We start from the raw sequence: 18,235 nt of genomic DNA, 5'->3' as shown, positions 1-18,235 counted from the left end.
ATGGGGCGGCACTGAAAGACAAACAGAAATCTGGGGAGGACCGTCATTTTCATGGTCTACACCCACCCCGCCAGTGATCGCGGTAGCATGTGACATCTCTTAAAGTCCCCTTCCATTTGTTGTACCAACCGGGATAGGTTTAACTTGTGTAGTACCTCCCATTCCCGGGCCACCTGGATTCCCAGATATAGAAAGCTCCTTCCTACCATTCTAAGCAGCAGCTCTCCCAGTCTCTTCTCCTGTCCTCGTGCCTGGATCGCGAACATCTCGCTTTTCCCCATGTTCAATTTATACCCCAAAAAATTGCCAAATTGCCCCAAGATTCGCATTACTTCTCCCGTCCCCTCCAACGGGTCCGAAACGTACAAGAGCAGGTCATCTGCGTAGAGTGAGACCCGGTGCTCCATCCCCCGCCCCCCGAACCAGCCCTTTCCAGTTCCTAGAGGCTCTTAACGCCGTGGCCAATGGCTCTATGGCCAGAGCAAACAGTGAAGGGGAGAGGCCTCGTCCCTCGGTGTAGTTCAAAATATCCCGACCTCAGCCGGTTCGTACGCACACTCGCTACTGGTGCCTGATAGAGCAACTGCACCCAGTCAATAAAGCCCTCACCAAGCCCAAACTTTCCCAGCGCCTCCCACAGGAAATTCCACTCCACCCGACCATAGGCCTTCTCCGCATCCATCGCTACCACCACCTCCAATTCCTCTCCTTCTGAGGTCATCATAATAACATTCAGAAGCCTTGGAACATTGGCCTTGAGTTGCCTGCCCTTAACAAATCCCGTCTGATCTTCCCCTATCACCCCCCAGACACAGTCCTCTATCCTTGTGGCCAGTCAGTATCTTAGCCAGCAGTTTGGCATCCACATTCAGTAGAGAAATCGGCCTGTATGACCCGCATTGCTCCGGATCCTTCTCCCGTTTCAAGATCAATGAAATCGAGGCCTGCGACATTGTTGTGGGAGGACTCCCTTCTCTCTTGCTTCGTTAAATGTCCTCACCAGCAGTGGGCTCAATATCTCTGACAACGTCTTCTAGAATTCCACCGGGTAGCCGTCAGGCTACATGCCTTCCAGCCCCTTGATTATTTCCTCAATCTCAATTGGGGCTCCCAGCCCCTCCACCAGGTCATCCTCCACCCTCGGGAACCTCAACTGATCCAGAAATTGCCTCATCCCCTCCACCCCAGCCGGGGGTTCCGACTCATATAATGTACTATAAAAGTCCTTAAACACCTCGTTCACTCTCGCTGGGAAAGGACAGTATTACCGTCTCGACTCTTTACTTTACCTATCTCCCTGGCCGCTTCTCTTTTCCTGAGCTGGTGCGCCAACATTCTGCTTGCCTTTTCCCCGTACTCATAGATCGTCCCTGTTGCCTTCCTCTACTGTTCCACTGCTTTCCCTGTGATCAACAGCCCAAACTCCATCTGTAACCTCCGCCGCTCCCTCAGTAGTCCCGCGTCCGGGGCCTCCGAGTATCTCCTGTCCACCTGGAGTATTGCCTCCACTAATCTATCCCTCTCAGCCCGTTCCACCTTTTTTCTGTGGGCCCATATCGGGATTAATTCCCCTCTGACTACTGCCTTCAAAGCTTCCCAGACCGTCGCTGCAGAGACCACCCCGCATATCATTTGTTTCCAGGTAGTTCTGGATGGACTTGTTAACCTGCCCACAGATCGCTTCATCCGCTAGCAACCCCACATCCAGTGTCCACAGCGGGCATTACCCTCTCTCCATGTGTGGTGCCTGATCCGACACTGCAATTGCCGAGTACACAGTATCCACCACCTTCAGTATGAGCGCCCTGCTCAGAACAAAAAAGTCGATGCAAGAGTATACCTTGTGGACATGTGAAAAAAAGGAAAACTCCTTCGTCCTCGGCCGTGCAAACCTCCATGGGTCTACTCCCCCCCCCCCCCCCCCCCCCCCCATCTGTTCCATACAACCCTTCAATTCCTTTGCCGCAGCCACCCTCCTCTCTGTCCTGGAGTTTGACCAGTCCAATTCCGGATCAATGACTGTGTTGAAGTCCCCTCCCATCATCAGGTTATGTGACTCGAAGTCTGGGACCTTACCTAACACCCGCCTCATAATTTCCACGTCGTCCCAATTCGGAGCATATATGTTCATAAGTACCACTCGCACCCCCTCCAGCTTCCCACTCACCATTATGTACCTACCCCCCTTGTCTGACACGATTCTCCCAGCCTCGAATGCCACTCGTTTGCTGATCAAGATCGCTACACCCCTGGTCTTTGAGTCCAGTCCTGAGTAGAACACTTGGCTAACCCACCCCTTCCTCAGTCTCGTCTAAGTCTGTAACCTTTTGGTGTGTTTCTTCTAGCATTGCCACGTCCGCCTTCAGCCCCCTCAAATGCGCGAACACACGAGCCCTCTTGACCGGCCCATTCAGCCATTCAGTCCTCTCATGTCCCGTGTGATCAGCCTGAACGGGGGCTTCCAACCCCCCCCCCCCCCACTGCTGCTGACTAACCATCACCCTTTTTAGGCTAGTCCCGAGCTCACGCCCTCCGCTTCCTCGAGTCCCCATGTCGCCGTTCCCGACCTCCCATTTGTCCCCTAGTAACAGTTCCTCCCCTGTCAGCAAAGCAGCTCCCCCCCCCCCTCCTCCCCACAGCAACAACACTAAAAACCCAATCCCCCAAGTCAAGCTCCAGCTTAACATCTGTCCACTCCCCACTGCGCTTCCGAGAGTCAGCTGACCTATGCTGACTCGATAGCTCCCGCCCCTGGCACCAAGCAGTCTGTCTCAAAAAATTGTACTCTTTCCCCCCCCCCAGCCCATTATGTCACATAGAGCTATTTAAATGTTTACAATCCAGCACCACAAATCACTGCCACAGTACTTCTACAAGGCTTAAGTGTCTTTTAATTCGCCTCCAGCTTCATTTCTTTAATAAAGGTCCATACTTCGTCTGCCGTTTCAAAGTGGAAGTCCCGTTCCTCATGTGTGACCCACAGGCGGGATGGGTTCAGTGTGTCCTTCTTCAGCTTGGCGAAGCAATCTTCGAAAAACTTCACCCGCTGCTCTGTCGAACACTGTGCCGTCTCCCTGCGGCCCTTGCCCTCCGCCATGCTGTCCCGTGTTACCAGCTCTGCTTGTGTCTCCCTTATAGGACTTTGTCGTCTCACACGTCCACTTCTGGTCCAATTCTCCATACACCGGAGGGGGATTTCTCCTGACTGTCTCACTCTTCACTGCTTTATCCCATAAAATCCGAAAAAAAATCAGGGGAAAAAGGTCCAAAAGTTTGTTACAGGCGGGAGCTATCAAATGTGCGACCTACTCCTCCATGGCCACCACCAGAGTCATTAAGCTGAATTGTTAACATCTAATATCAAGTTATTTGCTTCTGGTACTTTATTTTTTAAAAAAATGTATCTATTACAAATATGTTTCAAAATAGGTTACAGCGAATAAACACCCCGGGAAACATAATTCCCAACAATCAACTATACAGTCTGTACAGACTTTTTCTCTTTTTCACCCCCCTCCCCCGTGATGAACAGCCCCTCAAACATGGTCACAAACATCCCCCACCTTTCCTCAAACCCCCCCCGAAAAGCCCCTTAACACATACTTTATCTTCTCTAATCGCAGGAAGTCGTACAGATCACCGAACCAAGCCGCTATCCCCGGTGGCGATGCTGACCGCCACTCCAGCAATCAGAGTCGACAATCAGAGAGGCAAAGGCCACGACATCGGCCTTCCTCCTCTCCATGAGCTCCGACATCTCTGAAACCCCAAATATCGCCACCAAAGGGTCCGGTCCACCACCACCTCCACTATCCTAGCTAAGACTTGCTTCTGGTACTTACAGTCCTTGTTAATTTGATAAAACATTTTGTATAAATTATTACCCTTTCTCTGATAACAGATTCAATATGATTTTCCAATGAAGCACAAAATTGCATTGTTATTATCTGTAGACTTGATTCTCTCTTTCTCCTTTAGTGCTTACCTAATCTGTGCCTGGGCTGAGAAAGGAGCTGATGCAATGGGTCCTGATGGAGCCTTTCATTCAAATGCCTATCCTCCTGAAAAGCTTGTGGATACCCTTGGAGCGGGAGATACATTCAACGCCGCTGTACTATTTTCACTGTGTAATGGTGGGTCTATTTGATTATTTTGATATGTTGTTTTATCTGGGGGAGGTGCGTAGTCACATATTGTGGCGGGTCAGGTGTGGTTGTATTTTAATGAAGCGAGATTAGTTTCAAGGGGGAAAAAAATCTTTCTCCAGAGCTAAAATTCCTCTTTGTACACATTTGATTAAAATAACTTTGTTCTAATGTTTGTGAAGGCATCTAATGGCTTTTTCAAATTAATACTCTACAGTGATGCCCATGGGTTTTTAAAATTCCCCCTCAATAGATTACCAACACATTGTACACTGGACATGTAAGTTGGGCATCTGCACTTGTGAATTATCATTTGGTGAGTTCCCCATTTCAACCTGGCTACAAGGAAAGAACAGAGATGATTGGCTGGATTCTCTGTTTCAGCAACTTTAATGGTGGTGCCAACGGAACATGTATGGTCTTTTATGACCAAAACTTCCGTGTGAAACCCTCACCGATTCCGGGACTGGTGAGGGGATAGCAGTTCGCTGGATGAAACTCCTGGCTCCCGTGGCGAAAACAACCAGAGAATGGCCGGGTCCCTGGCCACACATGCACATGGCTGACGACCTGCAGCGGTCGTGCATTAATACATGGCACAGCCATGCATGGACCCGACCCACCAATCCTCCCATCCCTCGCAGAAGCCCCCCAGCCAGCGGCACGGATCCCGAATGTGGCGGCGCTGGTCATCGGCGCAGCCGCAACGCCAGGTTCCCGCACGGCTGAGACCACACGTATCCCACGCCATCGGGAACTCGGCCCATCAGGGGTGGAGCATTGCGGGAGGGCCCGCCAATGACGTGTCAACGCTATTGCAAAGATGTGCAACACAATGACGCCATTTTCGAGGGGGTGGAGAATGGCTGACTGGCATCAAACTGTCGCCGGCCCCCATTTGGGCATCGGAGTCAGTTCTCCACCCAATCGCCGATTACAATATCGACGTCGGGCAACGGAGAATCCAGCCCAAGATATTTTCCAGAGCAACAGAGAGAATCAAGCATGTTAGCTCCTCGATGTAATTGGTTAGTTACTTCTGCCTGCGGTTTGCCTAATACTACTTTGAATGAAGGTGGGGTTAAGGATATTAAAATATCTTCACAAATTGAGATGTTCTTTCCTTGCTCTTTTTCATTCATTAGCGCACAGACCTACAGCATGATCTGCTTCCCTGGGTGTCACTTTGCTGAAGTTAGCATTCGTCATGTGTGAATTTGGAAAGTGGGATGAGTTATTTGGATGTGTATAACACTGCAGTCATGCTTGACTCTGTCTTCACAGATACCCGTACATGCAATTTTTAAATATTTTATAAATCACTGGATTAGGTGTGGGAAGGTGAATGAATATTTCCTTCCTCAGCCAGAGTCACTGAAGTTAACTGTAGTTTGCTCCCAATACCTCCCTGCCTGCGATCCGTTAATTGAATCCAAACCAGAGCTGTGCTGATTTAAATAGCTTAATATCATCCGGCACATTGTATTTACAAACCAAGCAGCAAGAATGCTACTTTTGTGGGATTGTGTAACATTGTCATATAATCTTGTTACATTCTGGGCAGAATCTTGTGAAAGTAATGGGGGTCTCTTTTGGGAAAGCCCGCTACATCTTGTGGCACTCAGTAACTTGATAGGTCAGCAGCAGGCCTTCACCCAGGATCAAGGACCCCATGGGCAGCGGTCCTGCCTACTGAGAGCTGCCAGCTCAGAAGCAAGCTCTTACTCAGCAGCCTGACTCACGAAAAGATCTGCAAACACGGGTTAATATCAACAGTGGCAAGATGCCATCCTTAAGTGGGCACTAATGTGAGATCCTTCAGGGTAGCAGGGCTGGTAGGCTGACCAAACGTCTTCCTGGCACAGACTTAAAAGTGTCGCCACCCTCCCATTGGATTAACTGCCGTCCTCCCCTTTGCCATGAAACACGCCATGGGTGAGTAGACAAGATTTCACTCTCAGTATTTATATTGATTATGTTGCTCTCTTTTGTGGCTCTAAGTATGGCGATTAATAAGGTCGCCTTTCTTAATCCTAATTCAAAGATGTGCAGGTTAGGTGGATTGGCCATGATAAATTGCCCTTAGTGTCCAAAATTGCCCTTAGTGTTGGGTGGGGTTACTGGGTTATGGGGATCGGGTGGGGTTACTGGGTTATGGGGATAGGGTGGAGTTGTTGATCTTGAGTAGGGTGCTTTTTCCAAGAGCCGGTGCAGACTCGATGGGCTGAATGGCCTCCTTCTGCACTGTAAATTCTATGATTCTAATTATGAATATGCTTTCAGAGTCGCCAAGTATCTCTCGATACCGCCACAAGGTTCAACCGAATACCAATCAAAGAACCAATACATCAGTTAGTTAGTTCAAAGTCAATACTACTTTATTTACACACAGTATGATTTACTCATGCACAATAACACGACAGGCTAAACTATATCTATCACGAACACCAATACATAACTTTGGCTGCCCACTTAGGTGAGAGGAACAATGGCTGTTGTTCGGATCTGAGGCTGTTGGGTTCGAAGAGGTAACAGGAGTACAGCTCAGGTCGTCCGTCTGGTAGCGAGCGTTGACCTTGGACTTACTTGCTTCTGGTGGTGCAGGTGATAGGGTCTCTCCGGTTGAGAGCCAATTCCAAGAGAGGGAACACAAGGCAAGGGTTCCTTCTTATACTTGGGGGGCTTCGTGCGTTTTTAGGTGGGCTTTAAACTTGGTCTCGATTAATTGGACAGCTTCTCGATCACTGCCATAGATCTGAGCCAATAAAGGGGCGGGTGCCTTGATGGCTGGGCGTGTCCTAAGTGGCCGTTGCCCTTGCTTTGTTTGTGTTTTCTTGCTGGGGTAGTGGCGCCGGTCTGTCTGGTACAGGATCGGCTACCTGAGCACTAGTTCTTTGTTTCTCGGAGATGGGCCATCAATGTACAAATCGGCCAGGAATTTTGGTTCCGTCTGCGGCCTGTCTTCACAAATACACATTTGGGCTCTGTGCCAGCTTGTTTACTTTGCATTGTCCATTTTCCCTGTATGCTCTGTTAAGTAATGGGTGAAGAGACATTGCAATTAGTTGTCTCATTTATGTTAAGTGTTCAATGATTGACACTGATTATGTAAAGGGACTTCAGGTGGACCTGGAGCAGGTGATGTGTAGAGTCTTGTGCAGAGTCTGTTGGGAGAAATAAAGGTGTGTTGGTGAAAAGGGAACAGGACTTTTGTCTCTTCATACACAGCATGGAATACGTCTAACAATGGTAGCAGGGGATGGTTGCTGTGCAAGTGTGAAGGGTTGAAAGATACAATTTTTCTAGATCAAACCAAGGAGTGAGTAAAAAAAAAAGGGGGATATATGGCTGAACCCAGGATGAAGATGGCTGGTTATGATTATCCTCCCCTATTTTCTGAAAGGGAATCATATGACCAATGGAGAAGTGCAGTAGTTATGTGGACTAAGGTGACTGCTTTAGGAAAGAGAAAACAAGGTATGGCATTGGCTCTTTCTTTACCATATGGCAGTAAAATCCGAAACAAAATGCTTTCTGAGCTGGAGTTAGACTCAGAAGAAGGTCTGGCGACTTTATTACTTTATATGGATAAGATTTATAAGAAAGATGACTTGTTAAGTGCATATGAAGCGTGGTCGGATTTTGGTATGTTCCGGAAAATGGAGTATTTATTCATGGAAGACTATATAATGGAATTTGGCAGACTATATAAAAGGCTGCAGAAACACAACCTGGAATTTCCACAGTCTGTGTTGGCCTTTAAATTACTTGACTGTGCTAGAGTGAGCAACATGGATAGGCTCCTGGTTTTGACAGGAGTTCAGTTTACGGTTAACGATGACAACAGCTTTAAAACAAATTCTGGGGAAACATTCGATTCCAATGGCTCTGATGACCCAAATAGGTCAGCCTGCAATAAGGCAGAATATGGGAGATACACTACTAACAGGATGGCGAAATCGTATGGCTAAGAACAGGCCTAAAGACTATGAAAGGAGACCGAGACAAGGAAATTATGAAGACAGAAATCCAGTTAGGACCTACAATAGGAGGATGAACCCCAGAAATGCACGGGGCATGATAAATCGATGTTTTCGATGTAACTCTCAATACCATATGCTTTCAACTGTCCAACGTATTTGAAGTGACACATGACACGGAAGAGTCAGAAGAGGAAAAAGATAGTGACCAGAAAGAAGGCATTGTCCTATTAACAAGCAGTTTTACGCCGGTAATGAGGGTGTTGGTTGCAGAATCCTTCAACTGTGCTGTATTGGACAGTGGCTGCACATCTACTGTGTGTGGGATTGACTGGTTAAAATGTTATCTGGACTCCTTGGATGCTAAAAATCGTAACAAGGTTAAAGAATTTAAAAGTTCCACGAGTTTCAGGTTTGGGGATGATAATACTCTGAAGTCGCTGAAAAGAGTGGTGATCCCTTGCAACATTGCTGGAGTGAATCATTTTATTAGCACGGATGTTGTATCAAGTGAGATACCTTTGCTTCTGAGCAGACCGTCGATGAAGAAAGCACACATGAAGCTGGATATGGAACAGGATAAGGCAACAGTTTTTGGAAAGACGGTGGACTTACAATTTACACAGTCGGGACGTTATTGTATTCCATTATTGACAAATAATATTTCAAGTAGAGTGGTTAAGGATGTGTTAATGGCAGTTGATAATGCGACTTTAGCTGATAAAAAGCTTGTTGTAGTAAAACTGCAAAGGCAATTTGCACATCCGTCTCCTCGGAGGCTGAAAAATGTATTAAAGGATGCAGGGGTAAGGGATGACGACTATGCTAAACTGATAGAACAGGTTAGTGATCGCTGTGAAGTTTTCAGGAAGTACAGAAAAGGTTCTTCCAGATGGAACTTATAAGGCAAAGGCCAGGCTTGTAGCAAGGGGATTTGAAGAAAACTTAGAAGATCAGGACTTAAGGGTAGATTCACCTACAGCAGGAAAGGTTATTTTAAAGATCCAAATAAGATTGCTGACGTAAAGTTACCCCTAACTAAGTCTGTCCGATTTCCAGTCCAATATATTTAAATGCACCGGAAGCCTGACTTCCAAACCTGAATTCTTTTCTCAAACCAGAGATTACAATACCAAGTTAGAGTGAAAAGAGGTTACGGATAGACATCACAAGTTTGAAGCAGATGTTGGACAGAGGGGAAATAACAAAAATTAAATGGGTTGACACTAGCTATCAACTATCAGACTGTTTTACGAAAAGAGGGGCTAGTTCACAGACACTTTTGGATATTGTGAATGAAGGGCGCCTGATTCTTTGAATGTTGTTTTTCTTCTACTCAAAAATAAAAGAGGGGAAATCACGTGTGTGTTTTAGTTTCTTGAAATTTTGTTTTCACCAAATTGTTTTTTTTTCCTCCAAGGAAGGAGAGACTGTTAAGTAATGGGTTAAGAGACATTGCAATTAATTGTCTCATTTATGTTAAGTGTTCAATGATTGACACTGATATGTAAAGGGGCTTCAGGTGGACCTGGAGCAGGTGATGTGTAGAGTCTTGTGCAGAGTCTGTTGGGAGAAATAAAGGTGTGTTGGTGAAAAGGGAACAGGACTTTTGTCTCTTCATACCACAGCATGGAGTACGTCTATCATGCTCTGCGAGTGTCCATTTTATATGCTGAAAGTGGCCATCCCAGATGGCTACAATTAGAATATGGCCCAACAGTGAAAAGAAAGGATCACAAAAAAGTGTTTAATTCTTAACGTTATGTGAATAAGCTTTGACTGGTAATGATGTGTGATTTTCCTACAGGCAAATCTATCCAGGAATCACTGATGTTTGGATGCCAAGTTGCAGGGAGAAAGTGTGGGATTCAAGGATATGATGGAATTGTATGATGAAATGTGTTGGAGGAACAAATAGTCACATATCATAGAAATGAGAAAGTTCTACAGAGAAACCTAGATGTTTGCTCATGAGCCCACCTGATACGCAAATAGATAATGGTTTTGATGATTTTCTTTGATTTTAAAACAATTAAACACAATTAAATTATCAAGATATTAAGGAATCAGCTGGGGTAGACAGAGAGACTACATCTGCTGGTTGGAGAGTCTAGTATGCAGGTAGTGAACACTGGTTTCTGCTGCTATATATATGTACAGACTGAAACTGTGGTTATTGGGTTCGGAGGTGCATGTTTGTAATGTATCCCTGTAAATAAATGCCACTTCTATCTTTCACCACCTGGCCTTCTGGAGTATAGCATTGAGGGCTAGGAACATAGGAATTGCTGAAATGAAGAAAGACTGTAGTCGGTCCAGTTTGCCTTCTAGCATTCTGGGAAGTACATGATAATGATATAATAATGTGAGTTGTTCAAACTAAATCTAGACACAAGAGTGAGTATTTTGTGGTGTCTTGGCCTGGGGTGGGGGCAGGGTTGCGGGACTGCCATTCCGTAGAGCAGGGACTTGCTTTAGGTATCTGGAGGTGCAGGTTGCCCGGGAATGGGGGAGGCTTCATAGGTACAACATCTCTAGTTTCATGGGGAGAGTGAAAGCTGATCTGGCAAGGTGGGATGGTCTCCCTCTGTCAGTGGCGGTTCGGGTACAGGCGGTTAAAATGAACGTGTTGCCGCAAATTGTTTTTTTTTCAATGCCTGCCGATTTTCCTGCCAAAAGCTTTTTTCAGAGAGATTGAGGGAAGGATTACTTAGTTCATATGGGAAGTGAAGGTGGCCACAGTGAGAAAGGTGCTGCTGCAGAGGGGAAGGCAGGCAGGGGGTTTGGGTCTTCTGAACCTGATGTATTACTACTGGGCGACGAATGTGGAGAAGGTGCGGAGCTGGGTCAGAGGGGTTGATTCCCAGTGGGTCAGAATGGAGGAGAGTTTGTGCAGGGGGTCAGGACTGAAAGCACTAGCAACAGCGTCGCTCCCGATAGCCCCGGGGAAATACTCAGGGAGTCCGGTAATAATAGCCTCACTGAGAATTTGGAGGCAGTTTCGCCAACACTCGGGTTGGGGGCAGGGTCAAGGGAAATGCCGATTCGAGGGAACCACAGATTTGAGCCAGGGAGGTGCAATGGAAATTTTTGGAAATGGGAGGAGAACGGGATTAAGACACTAAAAGATTTGTTTCTTCAGTTTGCAGGACTGAAGGAGCTGAAAGCGAAGTATGGGCTGGAGCGGGGTGGGAAGTGTTTAGATACATGCAGGTTTGAGATTTTGCCAGAAAGGAGATACAGAGCTTCCCGGTGGAGTCAGCCTCCACATTGCTGGAGGAGGTGCTGACGACAGGGGGGCTGGAGAAAGGGGTAGTGTCAGCGGTTTACGGGGCTATTTTGGAAAAGGAGAAGGCACCACTGGAAGGGATCAAAGCAAAGTGGGAGGAAGAGTTGGGAGAGGATATGGAGGAGGGGTTCTGGTGTGAGGTGCTCCGGGGAGTGATGCCTCCACCTCGTGCGTGAGGTTGGGGCTGATGCAGCTGAAGGTGGTATGCAAACCTCACATGGGTGAGGATGAGCAACCTCTCCATCTTGTGCCCTGGCGTGGCGGGGGGACCTGTTGGAATTCTTGACTCTTGAGAAGGTTAAGTTTGAACTGAGGGGAAGGATGGGCATTATTCATTATGCACTTTAAAGAACTGGACAACATCGAACATTAGTTGGGGGGTGGGGTGGGTGTGAGGGTTGGGGGGAGGGGGGCTGTGTGTGTTAATGGTGACTATGGGTGATTCCTGATTCCTTTTTGTCATTTGTTTATGTGAACATGCGGTCTAATGTTTGGGGTTTGGTGGGAGGATGGGATTGTGGTTATTGATATGGGGATTGACATATTTGTTACTGATTATTGTTCATTGTTGGTGGGTGTAAATTTGGGAGAAAATGTGAAAAAGGAGGAGAATAAAAAATATTTTTAAAAAACATAACGTGAGTTGTTGATTAATCATAGCAATCAATCTCCATCAATTAATCTACAACAGATCCAGGTATGGGGCATGGAGAACTCCCTGTGGATAAAAGGTTTGGAATCCATTGTTCAAATTCATCTGTAGAGATAGAATCTCTACAGTGCAGAAGGAGGCCATTCGGTCCATTAAGTCTGCACCATCCCTTGGAAAGCCTACCCTACCTAGGCCCATGCCCAACCCAATTCCCATAACCCAGTAACCCCATCTAACCTTTTTGGACACGAAGGAACATTTTAACATGGCCAATCCATCTAAACTGCAGATTTTGGACTTAGTAGCTTGCTACTCTAAAGTTGAGTGTAGATGCAAGTTTGCAATGTAGTAAATCCACTGGATTTCAAACCTAAAGAAGTCACTCAGCGCCTTGATCTATAATTGGTTCCTGACAACTTTGTTTAATATTTTAATCACACACGATCAATTAATTATATGATTGTTTGACATCAGTTGTTATTTGGAAATCTTGCAGTTCGATAACCTGAATGTTGGTAAGATTTGCTAAATTCAGGGGTTATTTGGTACAAGGAACTTCACCCTGTTCTTTTCCTGCAGAATTCTAGTCTGGAAGAGTGGGAATGTTAGTCAGTAGAAAAAAAATTGCTGATTATAATTTTATACATTTGTTCAATCAGTAGATGGAATTTGTGCATATTGGATTCCATGTTTACAAACAATTCATGTCAAAATTACAAATGCAACAGCAGTGGGCAGTTTACAAAATTGCCAGTCCACTATGCAATTATTTAAAATCCAGCATTGAAAATACTAAACTCTGTAATATATCATTTATACTTCTGTTTTTTACCTTGATCAGTTGTCCTATTACAACGATTATCACCTCTTTTTCCTGATAGTTTATATCATGTTCACTACATTGGTATGTAAATAGTGTACAATATACTGTCTGTGTTCACTTTAATGCCTGATATCAACCCATGAATTGTGTATACACTACCAGTCTTGTCTGTATACAGTCATGTTTCCTACAAGAACTATCATTCTACCTGCTAGTTGGTGTCTACATACACTGTAATGAATATATGTTGTCAGCATTTATCCCCATGCTTATTTTTGAAGAGCTATTTGAAGAGAGAACTTTGCAAGAAACATTTGAAGCTTTGGATTAAGACAGAAGTTTCATTGGGATTTATATCTGAAAAGCAATTTAACTTTCACATTTACAATGTCCCTAATACTTTGCCAACCCATTAGTCAACCAAAGTCAAAATATAATAATTGAACAGAAAATATGGCTGCGATTTTATGAGATGGCAATGGCCCCACTCACCTGTCCCCACTCACCTGTCCCCACTCACCTGTCATCGTTCACTTACCAATAAATGGGGATAGACCACCTCAGCTGAACATGGAAGCCTGATTGGATTTTACGATCCTCACAGTTTATTGCTTGCAGCTCAGAATTCCATTCCTTATATCCCACCTTCAGCTGGCCAATCGTGGGGCTAGCAGTTCAACAGTCCCAACAGTGGCACAGGGAGCTGGGACTGCAACAGGCCCTGACCAGCAAAGGTCCCAGAATTGAGTTGAGTTCATGGGGATTACCATGGGCCAATCAGGCAGGCCCTGGGAAAGAGGTTGCTGGGTGAGCTCAGGGTAGGGTGGGGTGGGAGTTGTAGGGGGATAGGTCTTTTAGTCAAGGCTGTCCTTGCCACTGGGGGCAGAGTAGATAGATTCTTCTGCATAATACCAGCAGTGGTGGGAAGAAGCTCTTAAGTTGCCCTTTATTGACCTCTCTTAAGGGCCTGAATTATTCAATTGGCTGATTAGTGGGGGAGGGGGGATGTTTTCAACCTCCTTCTCCACCATTGGTAAAATGCCAGTGACATACTTTGTTATCAATGATCTGGGTTAAGACGTCGAATCAGAATTTAGAGTGCAGAAGGAGGCTATTTGGCCCATCGGGTCTGCACTGGTCCTTGGGAAAGAGCACCCCACTTAAACCCACACCTCCACCCTATCCCCATAACCCAGTAACCCAACCTAACCTGTTTTCTGGACACTAGGGGCAATTTATCATGGCCAATCCACCTAACCTGCACATCTTTGGACTGTGGGAGGAAACTGGAGCATCCAGAGGAAACCCACGCAGACACGGGGAGAACGTGCAGACTCCGCAGACAGTGACCCAAGCCGCAAATCGAACCAGAGACCCTGGATCTGTGAAGCAACAGTGCTAACCACTGTGCTACCGTGCTGCCCCAATCTCTTTTTTTTAAATAAAATTAAAGATCCCAATTCTTTTTTTTTAAATTAAGGGCAATTTAGTGTGGCCAATCCACCAACCCTGCATATCTTTGGGTTATGGGGGTGAGACCCACGCAGACATGGGGAGAATGTGCAAACTCCACACGGACCATGATCCAGGGCCGGGATTGAACCCGGGTCCTCTGTGCCATGAGGCATCTTTGCTAACCACTGTGCCACCGTGCCGCCCCCACCCCCCCCCCCCCATTTTGTTTTACTTACCTGAAAATCTATCCACTCCTTGACATTTCCAATTCCAAGTGCTTTTCTACAGAAGAGGGTAAATCGGTGAGTGAGTCAACAAATGCAATTCAAAAATATCCCATTGGAGCTGCTTGTCAAAACATGTTGACAATCATATACTGAGGAGGTAGATCAGAGAACAGCGTTCACATTCGAAAGGACGGGGTGTGGGGGGGAGGGAGTATATCCAGTTAGATATAGGTAGATCTTGACTAGAGAAAAGTATGATTCACATCAGGGGCCATTGACAGGGTAACTGCTACTTTGAAAGGTCAGCAGCTGTACATATTCAGTGGCTGGCCGGTTAGATCAGTGAGTATTGTTGGCTGAACTCCTGAGGGATCATTATTGATCGTGACATACATTTAGTTTGTTGAGGCATTCGATTAGTCACCACCAGCTTTGTATATCTCAAATGGCTTAGTATCAAAAGCTTTCCATTAGACAGCAGCCAGATGGCGTTTTGAGATCGTGGATTCTTCTGTAAAGATGTCATTGATGGCATATTGAATTCTCATTGTTTATAGCTGATTTCCTATTTGGAAGGTTTTCAAAATAGTCAGCCCATCTTCTCAGGATCTGATTTCTATCCGAGGGAAGACTAGTTCATCAATGCTCATAACAGTTGTGGGCTGCGTACAGCCATAGGCATATTCGTATATTGTAGAAGTGTTTCATGTTGTCCTAGTCAGCACAGGACTGTAATTAATTTGCCTTTTTTTTCTGACTACTGTCACACATACCGTAGGTGGTAAAATTGGCCTTCTCCATCAATGCAAATTGAACTTGGAGTTCGGCAGTCTATTATGCAACATACCAGTTTTCATTCGCCATTGACCTGGAAAATATTGTCAACATTTTTAATTACAAAGTCCAAGCAGCAGTGAGACTAGGTGACAAGTCTCCAAAAGAATTTAAACTATTGTTCTGAGAAGTTCAATGAAAAGAGCATTGAGCAGAATTAAAATCACTGCTGATTGACTATGAGCCAGTTTTGAGTGGGCGTAGCTCAATTTCATCCCCACCATCTTTAGTTCTGTTCATAAATGTTATCAGATTGTTTCCATACATCGATGATGACATATCCTTTATCCATGATGAGTGCAGCGTTTCTTATTGGGTAACCTTTTTATATCATTATCTTTATCAAACCAATCTTAATATTTAAGGATAGTTGGATTTAAGGGTTCCAAAGCTGCTTTGTGGACTGTGCCTTTGAAGCAGTTCTATGCAACATTAAATGTTGCCATAATTTTATGCCTGGGTCCGTTAAGGAGAATTAATGTGAACATCGGATTTTGCGTGAATGTTTTTGCCGGTTAACAAAGACGCTTTTGGAATCTACGTTTCACTCTCTACATTTTTCTTGGAGATATCTTGTTGTGAAAATCCCACCAATTGTGCCTCTTCGCTAAGGGTAGCACAAGTGGATAGCACTGTAGCTTCACAAAGCCAGAGTCCCAGGTTCCATTCCCCGCTGTGTCACTGTCTGCCCCGTGTCTGCGTGGGTTTCCTCCGGGTGCTCCGGTTTCCTCCCACAGTCCAAGATGTGCAGGTTAGGTGGATTGGCCATGCTAAATTGCCATTAGTAATCAAAAAGGTTAGGCGGGGTTATTGGGTTACGGGGATAGGGTGGAAGTGAGGGCTTAAGTGGGTCGGTGCAGACTCGATGGGCCGAATGGCGTCCTTCTGCACTGCATGTTCAATGTTCTAATAATAAGGAAAGAAAATGTTGGGAAAACTCAGGATGTTCTGATGAAGGGTCGTTATCGATTAAATGAATTATTCTGTTTTTCTCTCCAGATGCTGTCTGATCTGCTTAGTGTTTCCAGTGTTTTCTGTTTTTAGTTCACAGCGCCAGTGATCCGGGTTCAATTCCAGGCTTGGGTGACTGTGTGGATTTTGCACTTTCTCCCTAGTGCCTGCGGGGTTTCCTCGGATTCTCTGGTTTCCTCCCACAGTCCAAAGATCATAGAATTTACAGTGCAGAAGAAGGCCATTCAGCCCATTGTGTTTGCACTGGCCCTTGGAAAGAGCACCCTACTTATGCCCACACCTCCACTCTAACCCGTAACCCAGCAACCTCACCTGACACCAAGAGCAATTTAGCATGGCCAATCCACCTAACCGGAGCAATCCTAAAATAATAGCTTAATTCCACAGCTATTTGTTAATTTAACTGTTCATACATTAGGAAAGGGGCATCAGCTGACACTGCTACGTTTTAGGTTCGACGGACATCAAGGTTTTTAGTTAGACTGGCAGCATAGTCAGCACAGGCTTGGAGGGCCGAAGGCCGTGTTCCTGTGCTGTGCTTTTCTTTGTTCTTTGTGTGGTTTGATGACATACAATGAAAAGGAGCTATCATCATTTTTGAAAATGTTTTATTAAAGATTTATGATTTTAACTACCAGATGACAAAAAAATAAAGTGAACAACACAAACCCCGCCCAATAATAATTTATAAATTATAAAGTTCGGAAGGGCCAGCAGCACCCCCCCCCCCCCCCCCCCCCCCGACTATGCTCCAGCAACGCCTTCTCCACCTTCGGGAGGACCGTCATCTTCACCGTCTGCATCCTCCCCGCTAATGACAACGGGAGCACATCCCAACTTCTAAAGTCTAAAGTCCCCCATCATCTGCTCAACCAACCGAGCCAGATTCAGCTTGTGCAGCTGCTCCCACTCCCGCGGATGGTCAAATAACAAAAGCTCAGCACACACCACCTTGAACGGCATCTTCCCCAACCTCATCTCCTGCCCCCTTGCTTGGATCGGAAAGACCTCGCTTTTGCCCATATTCAATTTATACTCTGAAAATTGGCCAATTTCCTCTAGAATCCCCATAATCCCTCCAATCCCCTCTCCCACCCCCAAAGTGGGTCCAAAATGTACAAAAGAAAGTCGCCCGCGTATAGCGAGACCCTGTGCTCCACACCCCCGTACTATCCCCTGCCAGTCCTTCGACGCTCTCAGCGCCATCGACAACGGATTTATTGCCAAGGCAAAAAGCAGTGGGAAGAGGACACCCCAGCCTCGTCCCCCAATACAGCCTAAAATAGTTTGAACTCACCAGGTTCGTCCATACACTCGCCACCGGTGCCTGGTACAGCAACTGGACCCAGTCCACAAACCCCTGCCCGAACCCAAACTGCCCCAGGACCTCCCACAAATACTCCCACTCCACCCGATCAAAGGCCTCTTCTGCATCCATGGTGACCTCCAGCTCTCGTCCCTCGGAGGGCATCATTATGACATTTAACAACCTTCTGATATTTGCCGCTAGATGTCTCCCCTTAACGAACCCCGTCTGGTCCGGTTGTGGGTTCCTACTCGGGTAATCTGCTGTAGAAATCCCTAAACACCCCATTCACCCCCACCATGTCCAGGACCATGTTCCTCCCTTGTCTTTTGAAGCTATCATCATTAATAATTGCCATTTATACAGTGTCTTTAAGGCAAAATAAAGTCCAAATATTCTGCATACATACTTAATCAAGAAAATAGCAGAGTTAGAAAATAAGTAAGGGCGACACGGTGGCGCTGTGGTTAACACTGCTACCTCACGGTGCCAAGAGTGCGATCCCAGTCCTGGGTCACAGTCCATGTGGAGTTTGCATATTCTCCACGAGTC

At 46.0% G+C, this 18,235-nt stretch overlaps 1 protein-coding gene across 9 annotated transcripts in view; it reads left to right on the top strand.

The window, feature by feature from the left end:
• The window catches only part of khk (ketohexokinase), a 90,318-nt gene extending 79,595 nt beyond the window's left edge, over positions 1-10,723 (top strand). For all 9 annotated transcript variants that reach the window (XM_038818455.1, XM_038818450.1, XM_038818452.1 and 6 more), the window contains 2 exons: positions 3,979-4,133; positions 9,933-10,723. In XM_038818455.1, coding sequence (XP_038674383.1) covers positions 3,979-4,133; positions 9,933-10,018 — 241 coding nt within the window. In that variant the 3' untranslated portion in view covers positions 10,019-10,723. The remainder of the gene's footprint in view (positions 1-3,978; positions 4,134-9,932) is intronic.
• The last annotated feature ends 7,512 nt before the right edge of the window (positions 10,724-18,235 follow it).

Source organism: Scyliorhinus canicula, chromosome 14 (genome assembly GCF_902713615.1).
Source record: "Scyliorhinus canicula chromosome 14, sScyCan1.1, whole genome shotgun sequence".
Classification (NCBI taxonomy): Eukaryota; Metazoa; Chordata; class Chondrichthyes; order Carcharhiniformes; family Scyliorhinidae; genus Scyliorhinus; species Scyliorhinus canicula.
This window is presented reverse-complemented; position numbering and strand designations above follow the sequence as displayed.